This window comes from Rhinichthys klamathensis, unplaced genomic scaffold, assembly GCF_029890125.1.
Source record: "Rhinichthys klamathensis goyatoka isolate OS25496 unplaced genomic scaffold, OSU_Roscu_1.1 h1tg000139l_1, whole genome shotgun sequence".
Lineage (NCBI taxonomy): Eukaryota > Metazoa > Chordata > Actinopteri > Cypriniformes > Leuciscidae > Rhinichthys > Rhinichthys klamathensis.
In genome coordinates, this window is record NW_026606674.1 from 2,157,607 (window position 1) to 2,175,578 (window position 17,972).

General features: G+C 38.3%; 1 protein-coding gene and 1 long non-coding RNA gene across 5 annotated transcripts in view; one reads left to right on the top strand and one right to left on the bottom strand.

Moving 5' to 3' along the window:
- Positions 1-13,683, top strand: part of ppfibp1a (PPFIA binding protein 1a) — a 33,741-nt gene extending 20,058 nt beyond the window's left edge. For 2 of the 3 annotated variants that reach the window (XM_056257570.1, XM_056257569.1), the window contains 24 exons: positions 2,960-3,041; positions 4,034-4,239; positions 5,195-5,284; positions 5,462-5,575; positions 5,719-5,829; positions 6,423-6,515; positions 7,001-7,118; positions 8,006-8,067; positions 8,282-8,366; positions 9,007-9,083; positions 9,377-9,453; positions 9,752-9,803; positions 10,321-10,477; positions 10,615-10,744; positions 10,840-10,971; positions 11,052-11,202; positions 11,311-11,419; positions 11,585-11,673; positions 11,908-12,027; positions 12,120-12,245; positions 12,335-12,523; positions 12,634-12,792; positions 12,943-13,008; positions 13,098-13,683. In XM_056257570.1, coding sequence (XP_056113545.1) covers positions 2,978-3,041; positions 4,034-4,239; positions 5,195-5,284; positions 5,462-5,575; positions 5,719-5,829; positions 6,423-6,515; positions 7,001-7,118; positions 8,006-8,067; positions 8,282-8,366; positions 9,007-9,083; positions 9,377-9,453; positions 9,752-9,803; positions 10,321-10,477; positions 10,615-10,744; positions 10,840-10,971; positions 11,052-11,202; positions 11,311-11,419; positions 11,585-11,673; positions 11,908-12,027; positions 12,120-12,245; positions 12,335-12,523; positions 12,634-12,792; positions 12,943-13,008; positions 13,098-13,175 — 2,655 coding nt within the window. In that variant the 5' untranslated portion in view covers positions 2,960-2,977 and the 3' untranslated portion in view covers positions 13,176-13,683. The remainder of the gene's footprint in view (positions 1-2,959; positions 3,042-4,033; positions 4,240-5,194; positions 5,285-5,461; positions 5,576-5,718; positions 5,830-6,422; positions 6,516-7,000; positions 7,119-8,005; positions 8,068-8,281; positions 8,367-9,006; positions 9,084-9,376; positions 9,454-9,751; positions 9,804-10,320; positions 10,478-10,614; positions 10,745-10,839; positions 10,972-11,051; positions 11,203-11,310; positions 11,420-11,584; positions 11,674-11,907; positions 12,028-12,119; positions 12,246-12,334; positions 12,524-12,633; positions 12,793-12,942; positions 13,009-13,097) is intronic. The other variant, XM_056257571.1, reaches the window with a different exon arrangement.
- Positions 13,684-14,404: 721 nt separating this feature from the next.
- On the bottom strand, positions 14,405-15,866 carry LOC130089947 (uncharacterized). 2 transcript variants are annotated; one of them, XR_008807617.1, is made up of 3 exons: positions 15,541-15,866; positions 14,795-14,892; positions 14,405-14,613 (listed from the first exon to the last, which is right to left on the bottom strand). It is a non-coding gene; the product is annotated as an uncharacterized LOC130089947 (long non-coding RNA). The 2 variants fall into 2 exon arrangements; XR_008807616.1 differs by having other exon boundaries at positions 14,405-14,616.
- Positions 15,867-17,972: the final 2,106 nt, after the last annotated feature.

Consider the following 17,972-nt stretch of genomic DNA (forward strand, 5'->3'; position numbering starts at 1 on the left):
AACACCAGGAGCTTTTTTAATGCTGAAGGCCAAATACGTCACATTTGTGTGTTTGTATAGCTCAGTAGCACGACCCATCTGAGGGGTTGGTTGTATTTAGGACTAGGCTCAGCCTGGATAACGGCACGGGCAGTGGGCTGTTTTTCTTTCAGACTACCCCCACTCCATCCCCTATCTCCACATCTGGCCAACGTCAGAGTATGTAAATAAATAAAAACGACTTCTACCTTTGTACGCATAGGCCTGTCTGGGCACTGAGCCAATCATTACTGTCCCTCCTACAGTGCTTTGGTTCACAACCCTTTAAGGGAATATGCAGTCTGCTGATTTACTAGCAAAACATGTGAATTAATCTGACAGTAATTTGGCCTGAGGGCGGACTGTACGGTATCTATGTTTAGAGGAAGCGCTGATTGTGAAGGTATGTGAGAGGGAGTGCACATCTGGAGGAGTTTTTCAGGCATCTGGGAGAAGGGGGAGGGTCAGGGTCTCAATGGAGCTGGTCATCTGGGTCATGGAGCGATTGGTGCATGGTACTTGCATAGAGAGTGGTAAACCCGATCTGTTAAGAAACTGAAACAAAACATTTGGTGCTACGGCCAATTAAGTCAATCCGACTGTTTTTCCCCCCCTTCTTTCCGTATGGAAATGTAATTCCTCACTCCATTTGTGCGTGATTAAAATCTCCTGCGTTCCCTACTGGAAAGTATTGTTCAAAAGGTTGTTTGGAGCCAAAGATCTCTCCACACCATCATGAGGGGCTCGCTTTTATCCATATGATTTTCCGTCCAAGCTTTGTAAAATGGAAAATCAAAATATCCATGAGATGAACAGAATGGAGCTGGTTCTCATCAGAGATGGAAACACAATATGTGTGGTCATACTTGGGTCAGAATGTGAATGCAGAGAAGGTAAAGAGGATACCTAACAGTATTGTAGGTAAAAAAAAATACTGTACAAAGCATCTGGGTTTCATGTAGTATTGAATTCTTATTGGGAATTCTTAAACTAGCCAAATTACATCCCTGATAATTTTTTTTACACTTCTAAAGCAAATAATCAGTTTTTTAGAGTTTCTCCTTGCACTATTTGGAGAAGCTGCCAGAAGTCCAGGGCTTCCCCATAGGAAGTGATGCAGGCAGCTGACTAAATACAGCTCTTTTTCCCTCCAGGGATGTGAAGAATGTTTTCCGTTAGCCAAAAGTAACTTGAAAAGCTGTGGATCCTTCACTTTGGCCAGTGTTTCTACAGGTGGTAATGGGTCTGGATGTCAGTTCAAATCCAGTAGATCATAACTTACTCTAGCACTGTTTCATATTCATCAGTGAAGTTTCGGTGAGGATTTAGGCTAGTTGTTGCTTTGTGGTCAGAAGCTTGACTTTGTCATGTGGGCTCTAAAACAACTTTGCTTAAAAAAAAGCTACTCGCCATATTGTGTATTTTGAACAAGCATTGTAAACAAAGGACTCATTGATTTAATAAAATCTGATATAAACAACGCCCTGGCCAACTTCTCTTGCTAAATAAAAACTGTGAGTGACGTGAGCCGGTCGTGCCCTTTCTGCAGTCCCCGTTGATCAGATAAGTGCATAACTGAATAGATTTGTGTTAGAATGCGAATGTAGCTTGTATCTGTTCTCTTTCTCTGGGGGTTGGTGGTAAACAGACTAACAAAGACTTCTGTGTTTAGTTGTTGAGATTTCAGCTCTCTTGCCCAGTCAGTAACTAAATTAAAAGGGTAATTTGGAGTCTTTTACCCTATTCTGTTTTGGCTTGTCTTTGTGACCAGTAGTGTACAGCATCTTGTCCTATATAGAGATGGGTCAGTATAGTTTAATAGTGGTTAAGCAGTGTTTAGCATTCTAAGCTTTAGCTGTTTACATGGTAAAACTCTCTAAAAAGTTGTTCATCCCCCTTTAAATTGTCTTTGTAACATCCATTTAGAAGGACGTCTTTGGCCATAGAGTTGCATCTATCAGTTTCCTTCCATAAGATCATAAAAATGCAGTGCAACTAATAAAATGGAACATTTTTGTTTTTATCTTAAGATCCCTGTAATCTGTTTTCACATCCCTTGTCATGTAAGCCTGAAGTTCACCGATTCTTATGATAAGAATTTTTTTTGTCAATATTAATACAAATTTAATGTTAATATTTATTCGTATTTCTATTCAGATTTATTTGAGTAATTTTAGTACGTTATTTCAGTTTATTTGCCAAGGCAACATTTCAACCTTAGTTTTTTAATTTAGATTTTTTAAGTTTTTGTCTAATATTTATACTTTTGTTTTTCAGCTGTATGCCAATTGAATGAAAATGACTGAATAGTTTTAGACAACAATAACAACACTGTCCTGCATACCTTAAGAATCATAGTATGATTTAGTACTTGTTAATACATGTGAGCTGCTGCACATGCATGTTTTGACATTTGTTGCTACACATTTTTAGATTCATCTCAAGTGAGGCATATCCATCTATTAGTTTTAATTTGCCTTGCTAATATAAATTCCTTTTGGAATGGTGATTCCATGATTCATTCAGGGATCCAACCTCTTGGGTGGAGTAGTGAAGCTTCTCTTGGCCTGTAAGCCAATGGCAATAGCACGTTGGTCATGAAGGCTGTGGGACTTTGGTTTGATGGTCTGGAATTCCAAGCATTCCAACGCACAGTGCAGAAAAGTCCTGGGAGAATCGTGCCATTATCCCACACACTTAGTCCCCCCATTCTGCCTAGTAAGACAGAAACTCCTCATATTAGTGGCAGGGGGGAGAGAGAATATCAGATAGATGGACTTGTTCCCCTTATCTTTTACTAAAATTGTTATAAAATGTAGTATATACCGTGTCGGATTAGGGATCAACTTTTAATCAATGATACTGTAATATCAAATTTCTGCACCACTAATGCCATTTGAAGAGTCATGTCCTTGCTTCCCTTTGAATGTCTCATTTGCAGGTTTCAAAGAAGGTGATCATGATGTGTGATGCCAGTGAAATGTTGGCAGCTGCTCTGGAGCAGATGGATGGTATCATTGCAGGTACAACTAAATAAATGGGGAAAAAAATACTATGCACAAAAATTATTCTTTCTCTTCTTTCTTATGTGTACTATTTGCAGCTTTACACAGAAATCAACTGTGATAATGTTTATAAAAAAGTTGTCAGAGAAACTAATTATTTGAAGGAATTTTAAGAACAATGCACATAGACCCACGAAGGGAATGCATTTGCACTGTGAGTGTTTCTGCAGATTTGTAAGACTGAGAGAATTGCTACATTACAAGCTTTTTCCACTATTTCAGCACTGATGAAATCTAATGCTTATTCAGTACGCGACCACAATACTGTCCATCTCTGGGAACATCAGAGAAAATGAATGTGTTTGCTTGGAGCAACCTTGAAGGTTATGCTTTCCCATTCACTCTATAATTATGGCAGTGGACGTCTCTCTGTTTACATCATCTTGCGATAAGCCATCCGAGTTGTGCGGTCACTGTCATCCAAGCTGTGTATTATTATTTGTATTTTTTGGGGGAAAGTGCTAAAAGTGGCGACAGCAAAACATACAGATTTAAAGGTGAATTCTCCCAAAAATTGCATTTAAAATAAAATAATTTCAGTTATTTACTCACCCTCATTTTTTTGTTTCAAACAAATATGCTGGTTTTCCCCCAGGTTTTACATTTGTTTTTCCACTTTATTGATTGAATACATTCCAAAAAGGACACACAAAAATCACATTCTAACAAAAGCTCTGTTTGATGAACCAATACATTTCAGTCATTAATCATAATCTTCATCTAGTTTTATGCTAATTCTGCAGGTGTGACATCATGACGTTCAGTTTGGACCAGTGATGTGACTTTAGAATTTAAAATGTTATAAAAAAAATGTATTCCCATTTCCCATAATAAAATAAGATGAGGGCCATTCAGTGCTGGGTAAAGATTAATTTTTATCATTAACTGCCCAACAAATTTCACTCATCCCTAAATCCCTTTACTGATCCTCATTCCTGCATTTGCCTTAGGTTCTAAGGCCATGAACTACACAAACGGCCTGTTTGATTGTCAGTCACCAACTTCGCCATTCCTGGGCAGCCTTCGGGTGCTGCATCTCCTGGAGGACCTGAGGGCTGCTTTGGACCTTATGGATCCAGAGGAAAAGCAGAGTCTGCGCAGTCAGGTTTCCGAAACCACAGCTGAGGGTCTGATGGAGTGGCTGCAAGGACGACTGGTGGGTTTCCATCAGATTTTGTTAAAGATACAACTGTTAGGTGCTACTACAAATATAGTCCTTAACAGTTATGTTGAACTGTATATTTTAATATACAATTTAATTTAAGTTTAAGTAAAAACAATAATCATGTACTGTATCAAAATCTTTCTCAAACCCCAACACGACCTGGATATTGAAGACTCTACATATTATATTGTTAATATTCTCCCTCACCTAATTTTTAGTAAATTTGGACTCATTTATATAACCTGACAGAGATAACCTGTGTGGTACAAAGTCGGTGCTGATTTGTCAGCCTGAATGTTTCAATGATCTTCTATTTGCATCCAAATGAGATTACCTAAAATAAAAAGCTTTAATAAAGTATTTTATTTTTTATTTTAAGAATATGTATTGCAATTTTTGGCAATAGTTGTGTAAACTCTTACTTGTTTGATGCAAAAACTTGCTCTGAAATGAACAATACCAACGACTCTCTTTTTTTAAAATATAAAATGTATTCGTCTGTATGACTGACGTTTTTCTTCCTTTGCATTTTCCATCCTTTACTCCAGCCATGATTCATCTGGATTAAGCACATTTCAGCTCCCCAGCCCCTTTTTCCATTTTCAACCTGAAGCGTGCTTGCTTTACAAAATGTCCACCCCTGGGCTTCAAAATCTTGCAACGTGAAAACCTTTCACATGCATCTCATATAGCAGAGTATCATCCGTATGAACCCCACATGACTCACAGATGGCAGCATGTGATTTCTTTTCCAGGTCCCACTGGCATTTTCCTGTATATGGTCATTTCAGTTAATTTCACTGTGTTTTGTTGACTGTTTAGAGCCTGCTAATTCAAGGATGCACACCAGACTACCAGTAAATCTGGTGTGCTTATTTGGAAGTGCGTTTCTATGTATGTTTTATGTAGAATAAATCTGTCTAACACTAATCATTTATGTTTCCAGACCAATGGCCATGGATCTGCAGCAGGGGATTTGGTCTACCAGGAGCGACTCTCTCGCTTGGAAAGCGACAAAGAATGTCTAGTGCTCCAGGTGTATTGTCAAAACCAAGTCGAGAGACTTTATGGGTTGTGTGGGATTTTCTTGTCAGATTTGAAGTTGTGCACGGCTGCTTTCCTATTGGCTGTCAGTGTGAATACAGCCATTTTGGTTTCTAAATGTCACACATCATCACACAAAACTCAATAAATATGCACTCTTATCCCTCAGGTAAGTGTTCTGACTGACCAGGTGGAAGTTCAAGGAGAAAAAATAAGGGACCTAGACTCGAGCCTTGAGGAACACCGCATGAAACTGAGTGCTACAGAAGAGTTATTACAGCAGGTGTGTGGTTTTATAATCTTATGCAATAACAACCTATGTCGAATAACAAAAGTGCACAGCGTTTAAGCAATTTCTTGTATGGGGTGGTCAGTATTGAAGAAATACATTTCCCAGAAAACTAATATCTAATTTGTATTGTGTAGGAGCTGCTTAGTAGGAGTGCTTTAGAGGCGGAAAAATTGGAAATGCTGACCGAGATATCGAGTCTGAAACTAAAGCTAGCCGCTGCAGAAGGGGATTGCAGAGAAAGTGAGGTAATGAGCACACATTTGTACCTTTGCCACTGTGAAATTTCAGGTACAGAGTCCCACTGGCCTAATAAATTACAGTCTCCAGTAATTTTATCAGAACCTTGAAAGTGCACTCAAGGCAAAACAGAATGAACTGTACTGACAACCTGAACATTTAATGAAATTAAACCCGGCTATTATGGTTTGACCACCTTGTGGTTTCCATAGTGGCAATCATTGCTGCTTAAGCCTTCAGCTTTAGGGTGAGAGTGAAACTCTTAAGTGCCAGAGCCATTTCCTGTTATAAAACTTTTTTGCCTGTTTGAGTCCAGACTACACTGGTCTCATTCAGCTTTCTTTTACTTGCATGAGCCCAGGGGGAGATTCAGTTTCAGAAACCAGAAATCTACGGTGGACCAAAAGAATGGGATAGGTTTCCTCCACGTTAGATGAAAATTTTGATTTCATTTTAAGTATACTTTATGAAGTTCTACGTTTGTTTTTTCGTATTTTGCCTATCTTTCAAACAAAACTCAACGTATTTAGCATTGCATGTCTTTTAGCTTGTCCATTTGTATACAAAACTCTTCTTGACTCTTTGACTTCTGTCTCTTCAGGGTCTTTATCAGGATGTGAAAGACATGCATTTTAAGTTGACTTCAATGGAGAACGAGAGACAAGAACATGAGAGAAGCCTCAACTCTACCAAAGTAAGAGTGCCTCGTGGTCAGGTGATAATTTACACAACATAAGATTAACAGCACTGAAGTGTAACAGCTAGCACTTGTCCATGAATCACTTAACCACAAAAGAGAAATCCTTGTGTAGTTCACCCTGACCTTACAGAGTAGCCACTGGAATCTGCCAAGCTAATGAACGTTATCCTTATGCTCAAAGCTGGACAAATTAATTTAAAATCATGTTTTATCATATAATATAATTCATATAATAATCATGTAAAATCTTGCTCTATTTTTTTTCTTCTGCCACTCAGTGTCTTTTTTTTTCTTAGACCCTTTAAATAGCATTTGTTCACACTACATTATAGTTACCCATTGTTTTCTTGTTATTGCATTTTCTGTGCTTCGTTTTAAATCGAGAACTAAGTCAATTTGGGTTTGGCACAGAGTGAGCTTATTTTTAGTTCTTAAATTGGATGTGCTGGAAGATGTTAATTTGGGTTTTGATTGATCAGGTGGAGCTGAAATCACTACAAAAGCAGTTGGAAGAGAAAGAGCAGGCACTTAGAAGACTTCAGGACCAGGCCTTCCCAGAAAACCCAAACACAGAACAGTCACAAAGCAGAGAAAAAGGTACAATATGAACATACTGCTATCAACAACATGTTAACGTTCATTTGGAATGTGGATTCAAAATCAAATTTAACCCTGAATGTGAAGATGAATAATATAATTAATATAATAATAACATTCAATCTCCATATACAGTCGAGAGTCCAATAATGCACTTTCTTCTGTATACAGAGATGCATTTATATGTGTATATATAGATTCTGTGCTAAATTGAGATCGGTATGAATTAAATCCAATTATCAACATTTTCTTTTTTTACTGTCTCTGTTCATGATTTTTGTATTCGTAATCATTATTTTGACCTGCTAATGGACATAAATATAGTGGATGTGCAAAAAAAGTTACATGACCAAAACAGATAAAGTAAATAAAAAGCGTGGTCTCAGACTTTTGGAGCCCACTGTATACGCTATATAAATGGAGCCTTGCACAGACACATTTTACAGCTAATAAATCCATTTGCAGCTGAGGCTATGCACTTTAAATGGATGACACTGAAACAAAAACATTTTAGCGTAATAAAGGAGAAACTATTTCTGCACATTGTAAGAAAAGAAAAAAACATTGTGTTGGAATGTATGGAGTATGAAGGTTTGTATAACACATGTCTAGACGTGCTTTTTGATTGATGTGACCTGATTTTGGCTGCAGACTCTCCTGCTCTTTTAACTGTGCTTTGCCTGGATGTGCTTGTATTGTCTCACAATATTTATTCAACACTGCAAATCATCTTTACTTCCAGCAGGCTGGGTATAACAACAGTGCAGTTTCTGGGGTATTTATTTTAGTGCTTCCAGAAGCATAACAATGTTGTCAAAGGCTTCAGTCGTGTTCTGAAATGTTTAGCATGTTCAATGACATAACATGTTGTTTTTGTGTGTGTTCAGAAATGGAGGTGCAGAGAATGAGGAGTGCTGTTGAGTCTTTGAAGGCAGCTAATGAAGAGAAGGTATAAACAATATGATATTTTGCTGTGACGATCACATCGACCACCTGCCAGCACACAGATTACTTAAACCATGTCCACGATCTTTCTAATTAAATAAACTTCGTATAGATGCATGTATGTAGAAGTAGGAGATCTTATATATACTATCATTTAATATATAGAATTTAGTAATATTTGATAAGTTTTTATGTTGTTTTAATCTGAATCTTTTTAGGATCTTAAGATAAAAGAGCTGCACCAGTCTCTGATCCGTTACAATAGAGTTCAGGATATGGTGATGTCTCTGCAGATATCGAAAGGTGAGGTTTCCATAGCTTGCTTTTAAGTTAAAAATGTGAACACTGGTCTTCAGTGGTAACAGGTGAATCTCCTGTTACCATTTACAAGTTACTTGTTAGTAATATTTAAAAAAAGGTATATCAGCTCTTTATATTTTCTTTGAAATTACCTTTAAAGTGTTGTCATGAAACAAACTGCTAGTTGACCGAAAATATTTGCAGTCTTCGAGGTCATCTATAACAGTGGATGTCAACCTTGTTGACTTCAAGGAACCCCCCATTGTCCACAGCAATATTTAAACCCCCTCACAATTTCCATCCAGTCAAATGTTTTGGAGCTTGAAATAACTTTAAAGATATATATCCTTTATAAAAACACCCAAAAAATAATAAATATCTTAATTTTTTTGCTTACTTTAATGCTTTTTTTGTCTTATTTCAATTAATTTTAAGCAATATTGAGGCCCCCTGGTTGAGAACCACTGCTCTAGAGTGATGTGAAATTGCTCCGTTTTTATCACTCGCTTTTCTTGGTGTGTCTATGACGTGTAGGCAAAAGATTACTTAGCTCTTCAGAATATTTCCCAGAAAGCTTTTGTCGACATCCCAGTCTAATAGCTTGGCTGACTTACCCTGTCTCATGACTTTGCTGTTTTCCCAGACAAACCCAGGGAAGAGGACACAAGAGAGTGTGACACCGAGACAGTCTTCACAGGAGGCACAGAGGAAACTGATGAAGTATGAAGGGTCTTACACACACACACAGTTATGATCACAGGATGTTCCTCAGACTTCCTTTTAAACCCCCTTCTTGCAGTACTTTCATTGTGATGGTCTGACAGAGAATAACAATTTAACCATAACCCTTTTGACTGGGAACGTCTCTGTTGTTTTTGTTTGGGAGCAGCATCCTGTGATTCCAGGCCATTTCAACCCTGCCTGCTCCTCTTGTTCATTGAAATTTGAGTCCTCAGGGAAAATCCTCCTCGCTGCTGTTCTCTTGTGCATCAGTGTTGTTGTCTCTCTCACAGCCTCAGCTCATTCCATGTTCAGAGCTGCTCCCTGAAGTCCACCTCATCGGAGTGACCACACTCGGACCCACAGACAGGTCTGTTTACTTACTGTACACATCTTTTATTTAAAGTGTGTTATACAAAAAAGTATTAATATGTTGATTGAAACATAAATAATAATAAAAAATACATCTAAGGTAAATATAAGACTTTAAAATTAGCCAATTAAAAAATTCATTACAGTATGATCTTCAGGGAGAATTAGTACCTTTATTCAAAGAGTAATGGGATACCTTTTTGTACCCTATTCTTATTTTATTTATTTGTATTACATGAATTATTATATAATTAATGTTTGTGACAGATTTATTTTTTTCCATTTTTCTTTTTCAGTGTCTCTGCATTGCAGCAGCCTGAAAGTTCTCGTTTGACAAGCAATAATGAGGTACTAACTTAATCTATTTAAGAAATTATAAAATGTATATATTACTAGGTTCTGTAAAAAATTCAGCTTTCTGGCTCCCCCTGTTGTTTAAAACTCTTTTGCACACAAAAGCATCACTGTCCTCATGGTGAGCACAACGGCTCCCCCTACAACATCTCGCCATACATGACACAAGAAAGTGTACTTAACTACAGTAGCCAACATTTGAAGTGGATCAAAACCTTTCAACAAAATTATCCATGAATTTGTCTTAGGATAACTTTGATTAACTTTTTTGATCCACTTCAAATGTTGACTACTGTAGGTCATTGTGAAAGTTCAACATGAGTCTTTCAAAAACAGGTATTTACAATAAATAAGCCACTTTACTGCATTGGACACATTTTATGAATGATGCCGATTACGAAGCATCTAATTTGTTTTCATGTAGAATAATCACTTTTAAAATCAATCGTCAATTGTCAAAACGTTCAACATCTTAACCAAGACCTTTAAACTTTTCCTTGTAATATTTTAGGATCAAGCCAGTAAAAATGGAGGCTCTCCATCTGTCTCCCCGACTCAGCCCAGCTCAGGGGGGAGTGAGAGTTTTGGCTCTAAAAAAACACGTTCCTCTTTTGGACGTGGCTTTTTCAAGAGCAGAGGAAGCAAGACAACCAGCACCCCCAATCTGGGTGAGTATAAAGTGTTATATAAAGTTTTACTTGAATGATTGAAATAATATAGCAATTTTTTTCACATTACAGTAAACTTGTGCACCTTTCTTGGCACTGTTTTTGTAATATTAACCCTATTCATGAATTATTGGCAGTTGAAGGAGAGCGCAAGGGGACGGAGCACTTGGATTTGGCGGGAGCACAAACTCAGAAGCCGAAAGCATTAGAGACACTCTCTCCTGAAGGGAAGAAGAAATCAAAGGGGATCATGAAGTTTCTCGGAAGGTCTTTTTTTTAATGTCTTTGTTAATATCCTAACGATAAGCTGCACTGGTTATGAAGATATTAACTCTTATGTACATGCTTAATCCCTGCATCAGGATGAAGAGAAGCCAGTCCACATCCTCTGACCTGGACGATTCTCCAGAGTCAGAGTTTAGGAGAGGTGGAGTCCGAGCTACAGCGGGACCCAGGCTGGGGTGGTCACGTGATCTGCAGCGAAGCAATAACAAGTACATACAGTTTGTTTGTTAAGGAAGTTATTATTGGAGTTTTTTCTTTTGTTCACATGTGTTGTTGACGTCTCTCTCAGCGAGCTGGACAGCCCGTTTTCACGCTGGAGTAAAGAGCAGGTGTGCGAGTGGCTGCAGGAACAGGGACTGGGCTTGTATATAAATCATGCTCAGCAATGGATCAGCTCTGGACAGACCTTACTCAAGGCGTCTCCGCATGATTTGGAAAAGGTCTCCTGAACAGCCCTGCATTTTTAAATTTCAATGTCAATGTTTCTTTATTTATATGTAACTTCAGTTTATTCTGTGTGCTGTATGATATTTGTCTCTGTGCTTCAGGAACTGGCCATCAGAAATCCTCTACACAGAAAGAAACTGCAACTGGCTCTTCATTCGCTGGGCTCAGATGAAGATGCCATGGGTAAACTGGACTACCACTGGGTAACGCGTAAGTTACAACAATCAGTCCTTTGCTTTAACTTAAAAGATTAAGCCTTATGTCTTTGAATGCAGGTAATTACAAATGCTTTTTAGGACTGATAGACCTAGTAGTAGGGATGCACCAATAACATTTTATTACAGAGTGTGAGTACTAACATTATTATTGTAAAAGGATGGCTGGATGACATCGGCCTGCCTCAGTATAAATCTCAGTTTGACGAGGGCAGAGTGGACGGGCGCATGCTTCACTATATGACTGTGGTAGGTGTCAGATATATATGTGTGTGTGTTTATGTTTGAAATCATTTTTTTAAAGAAATATTTTTGATGTTTTTGTAAAAAAAATCTCGTTTATCATTTTAATATGCTGATTTGATGCCTCAAGAAACAGTTTTTCTTCTTTTTCTTATTATTACTAATGTTAAAAACAGTTTTTACTGCTTAACATTTTTGTGGAACCCGCAATTCTAAGGTTCTCAACATTTCTTGAGTTAGGATGACCTGCTGGGTCTGAAAGTAGGCAGTGTGCTTCACCATCTCGGTATTAAGAGGGCCATCCAGGTGCTACGTATCAACTGCTACGACCCTGACTGTCTCCGGCGCAGACCGACAGAGGTAGCACACCCTGACATCATGCTACCATGCACACTTTAGATCCATTCGCTTACAATGACTGACTTATGCTCCATTTATTTCCTTTTGATTAGAATAATGCCACACCAGCGGAAATCTGTCAATGGACCAATCACAGAGTGATGGAGTGGCTTCGTTCAGTGGATCTGGCAGAGTACGCACCCAACCTGAGAGGAAGCGGAGTCCACGGAGGCCTAATGGTACATAGAGTGGGGAAGAAAACACGCAGGAAGTTTCTATTCAAGTTCCTTTTATACTTCTTTTTTTTTTTTTTACTTGCATTTCTCAGGTTTTAGAGCCTCGTTTCAACATTGAGACAATGGCTCTGCTTCTTAACATCCCACCAAACAAAACACTGTTGAGACGTCACCTTGCGACTCACTTCCATCTCCTGATCGGCTCAGAGGCACAAAACCTGAAACAGGAGTATCTCGAAAACCCAGATTACGCTGTCCTCACAGCCACAGCCAAAGTTAAGGCAAGTAACCATAAGCGAGGTTGCCTCTGAACTTCCCTTATATATGGAATACAACACTAAATAACCTGTTTGAATACTTGTGAAGTTTTACCTGTCCTTTCCTCTTTTAGCCAAGACGTCTGTCATTTGGAGGTTTCGGGACATTGAGGAGGAAGCGACAGGAGGAGACGGAAGAGTATGTTTGCCCCATGGATGTGCAGATGCCTCAGAGCAGCAGTTTTCATAAAGGCCTCTGCATATATGAGGGCAGCTTGGATCAGCTGGAGCAGGTATAGGCAATTCCATTGACCAGGATGCAATGCAGATAAAACTGCTAATCATAGTGCAAATTTGTTGAAACTGGCAGCCTTTAATAACTAATCTGGTCATAGCTGTATGTTGTTGCTATTGTTTAAATGATGTTGTGTATCTCTGTGCAGTTGGAGGACTCAGAGGGCACAGTGCGTCAGATCGGTGCCTTCTCGGAGGGAATCAACAACCTGACTGTAAGACAATCACATTAATACTGTATCTGCTGTGTTCTCTCTTGCCTTTACCTCAGTTCCCCCTAACATTCATGTTCTGTGTTCTTCAGAGTATGCTAAAAGAGGATGAATCCTTCAGGGAAGCATCCTCCCGTTCACCTGAAACAAGCACCTATGATGAAGATTAAGAATGTTTCAACATAACAATCATCACTCAAGTCTGTAGCTGTGAAATTTCCCGACAAGCTGAAACCCTCCAGACACTGATTTTACAATGAAAGCAATAAGCTCCACTCACAGTGAAACTCAAAAGAATTACACCACAAATGCAGTACTATATAAGTCTATGGAATGTTATTTATTAATTTAGGATCTGCAGTATATACCGTATACAGTATAAACTCAAACAGTATGTATAAGTGTTTCACCAAGCTAAGACCAAAAACTACATATAAAATCAGCTGTTAGTTCTTAAAAAATCTTGTCTTTTATACTCTAGGCTATTATTATGTGACCATTTGCTGCATGTTTTCACCATTTTTCTATTTGGTTAAATCATTTTATTGGGAGGGAAAAGTTGTTTATTTTGCCTGCAAACTCTTGATATTGTTATGCTATAACCATATCAGTGAATATCATGTACTATGTACTGTTTTATGCATGTGTGTGTTTTTGTGTGAGTGTCAAAGATTAAAACTATTTTTTTTTCCAAATCCAATCTTTGTTTTTTAGATGATGCAAGTTAGTTTGTCTTAAGTTCACTCAAATGGAAGAATATTATCAATGAATCTCTGGATCTGCTCACCATCCTGCCATTTGCACTGCTAATGTGCCAAAAACATTTGCAGTGCAAATCTGAGAATCTAAAAAAAAAACAAGCTTGTGCCATAAAAGTCTTGTTTCAAATCCCCCAGTCACTAAAGTTTCCATGTGGAAGGCAGAAAACTTCCAAAAGCAAAACAAGTTTCAGGTTTAGACTTAGTGGCTTAAGTGTTTTACATGTGGGGTCTTTTTTGAACTGGTCTGGCATATGTGGGGCAGAACAGACAAATATGTGAAATGCTGTACCTTTCACCAGGATGTAAGGGAGACATCCATCAATACATTGTTAAAACTGCTTTCCCAATTTAGGGTCACAGCGATGCAGACCTGAAAAAAAGGGATGTTTACATTAAATCAGTGTCATTATATCAAACAAAGTGCCTAAAACAGCATCTTTAAATGTGAAAGGCGGAGTGGCTCAGTGGTTAAACACGTTCTCTGGTAATAACGCGGAGATAGAGGCATGGGTTCAAACCCCACTATTGTTTACATTAATGTCATTATAAACTGCCAAGTGCCCGAAACCCCAGCCTAAACACACGCTCTCTGGTGATGTGGCTGTGAGGGTTCAAACCCCAGTTCAGCTTTTAAATCACAGGTGAAAAGTTAAATATAAGTTCCAGCACATGCATCAGCAAGAGATCTGTGGCTCACAGGTAAGAGCGCTGCCTCATGGTTTCAGAGGTTGCTGGTTCAATCCCAGCCAGATCTCCGCAATACGAGTGAATGCTGTATGTGTGAAGGGGATGGGGACGCGTCGGGTCCCCCCCCCGAACCCCGCCACGATGTCCAGCAGGGGTTATGCTTCTTGATACAATCAAAAAGAAAAATTTAGCAGACTCAAAATTTTGCACCGCTGTCCCTTCCCCACCTATTTAGGTTCCCATCATTTGCTTTTTAAAGGGGTGACCCCCCCCAAAAAGAAAATGATGGTAACCTACATGTTTAGTGCCAAACAACAACATTCACACGTTACAAGTCTTACCCGTCCATCAGCAGAAGTCCATCATTACAGTCAATGTCTGTCCACACGTCCCACAGCTCTGCTTCTGATGACTGGACACTCCAAACACATCCCGTATTCTGTAGAGGAAACATAAAAACAGTTATTACATCATTTGGTATATCTAAGTTTTAAATAACAGAATTGTAATGTTAGTCTAAATTATAGTTGATAAATATAAGATGACATGTATGTTAACACTGCCTAATAGACATATTTAAATATTTTGCACACAGCAACAGACAGCAGGAACATCAAAGATCTATTTTATAATATGAACATCAGCGGGTGAATATTTGAACACTTATAAAGTTGAAGCACCAATTAATGTCGTCTTCTAAAGCTGTCAGTGAGTTCGTACATGCATGTAAGCATGTAAACAAAGTCTGTGATAAACTTCATAGAAGATGCGACGGCTTTCATTCATGACTAACTGTCATTTAGCGAGCAGCCTTTTAAAACACGATTTTAGGTAAAAGACAATATCGGGATTATCTGGAAATCTGGCTTTTAGTGTTCGCGTGGAAAAGCATAAATAACAACACATTGAATTTGTCATAACATGAATAAACGCACAGAGGCCTGGAATAACATCTCACAAGACAGAATGACGAATGCTTAATTACTTAACTAAAACTAAATAACAAGTGAACAAAGAATAACGACTTAATAAGGATAATGTAAGAGACATGCAGTGCACTGTGTGTAACGTTAGTTAAGTTACTTACCGGTGAGTCGCGTGCCACTCGATTCCTGCAGCTTTATCGCAGCGTGTGTCGGTTTTATTTGTTGATGTGCTGGAATATGTGCTGTTTAGTGGCATTAAAACACTGTCACAGAGCTGTCATCCTCAGGATATGTATTTAAAACGGTCTACTACTCAATGTGTTGTTGCAACAAAACAAACGTCATGTCGTCAAACATCCGGAGGTGTCAGACTGAACGTGAAGCCGCTTGCGCCGCCTAGTGGAGCGGTGGAGAACTGCGCTTCAGTTTCTGCCACACAAATCGTGTTAGAATTATAATGCCAGCAGTTTCAAAGTTGTTTCGAATTTGGTCAATGGCTACATAAAAAAAAAAAAAAAGTCATTCATACTTTAACATATTCATACTCAAGAAAAAGTACCCATTTGTTGTGTTAAATGTGTATAAGGTAAATTACCAAAAGCTCCCTCTTGTGGCCAACAAGTGTATCAACATTAATAAATTAAACGAGTCGACGAACAAGGCGGCCAGTCGAAGGTGTGGTTGAGATTTAATTGAATGTATTTTACAACAAATGTATCGGTTTGTCAAGGCTTCGACCAGCAGATAAACACGGGTCTGTGAGTTTCAGCAGATTAACCAGATCCGTCTCCTGTTAAATTTTGTAACTGGTTATCACAGCAGGAGATCAGATGATTCACCGGCTCCTCCTTGAGGAGAATCTGGGACTGAGCGGTTCTCAATGCACGTCCTGCTCTGAGTCTCTATCTGAAGCTCTGGCTTATTATATATGGATGGAGGAGGGCGACAGTGAGCAGGGGAATATATATGTTAGGGGGTTGTAAAGTCAGCCTAACTGATCTACAAAGATATAGAAAGACAAATGTCACTTTTTTTAAACACAGGTTAAACTGTGGCTGGGGATTGATCACTCTTCATCCATTTATTGGTTATTTGATTAAATAAATATACTTGATTAAAGCCTGTATCAAAATAACAGTTGATATGCACTATATGTAAACTACAAACTAATCACTGCTATAACAACTAAAACTTGTAATTTTTATTTCCTGATTAAAATAAAAGGGACAGGAGTGAGCTCTGATCAGTGTGTCAGCTGCTCCCCCTTGTGGACAATAATAAGTGTTTCTGCATTTACATTTAAAAATAGCAGTAGATGCAAAGGGACTAAAATTGTCTAATCCTGCTCCCGATGAGCCACTTTCCTGAGTTTAGCTCCAACCTGATCAAAAACACCTGAAGCAGTTCATCAACGTCTTCAGGGTTACTAGAAACTTCCAGGCAGGTGTGATGGACTTTCTAAATTAAATAACAAATGTTTTTAAATAAGCAAATAAGGTTATTTACATGTTATGTGTTTATCAGTTTGAGTTTGAAGAATTAATAAAGTTCTCAGTGACAATTATGATTGTAGATTTGTTTCAATATTTCAGTTTCATGTATTTAATTGCATGACTGATCTCTGACTTTGTGGTTTGTTGATAAATTGAACATTTTCCTCCACTTTTTACCACACCAGTTTATTTCGATACAATTTCCACTAATGAAATTTTAGATAGAATTCATTTGATATATCTGCAGCACCTAGTTTAGAATATTTTTAGTTCTTGAAATCACAGAAGGTAGTTTTAACAAAGCAAATCTGTTTCCATGAGAAAGACAGAAAAATGTGATGTCATTTAAACATGAATTTAAGTTAAACTGAACGTCTAAGAGACAGAAAACATTATCACACTATTACAAACTTTGTGGATAATCGTTCATCCATTAAAGCCTTGATTCAAATCCCCCTATTGCTTGTGTTGAATTGTTAATTGATGCTGCAGTGAAACTAAACATTACAAGGCCTGTGGCTCAGTGGTTGATGCTCGTCTATCTTTCATGAAAGTCTGGGTGCAAACCCCATAAAAGTTAGTGTTTTTCATTATTTAAAAAAAGATCTCAAGAAAACTGTCCAAAAAAAGACAATTTAAATCACATTGCTCAGTGGCTCAGGAGACAAAACGCTGTGTTTTAATCTTGGAGACCTGGGTTCAAATCCCATGTTAAATTGTTATACATGCTTTTGCTCTTTGTCTAAACACCAGTGCCAAAACCACACAAACTCTGTAGCTCAATGAATGATTGACTATCATTCATGAAAGTCCAGGTTCTAATCCAGTTAATATGGCATCTAAAACGGCCATTCTAATGTGAAAGCCACAGTGGTGCAGTGGTTAAACACATGTTCTCTGCTGGTGAAGCTGAGATAGAGGCATGGGTTCAAACACCACGATTGTTTACATTAAATTATTGTCATTATAACCAACAAAGTGCCCGAAACGCCAGCCTTGAGTGTGAAAGCCACAGTTGTGCAGTGGTTAAACACAGTCCTCTGGTGATAGAGGCAAGGGTTCAAACCCCAGCTGGGGGTTCGAGTCTCTGTCAAAGCTTT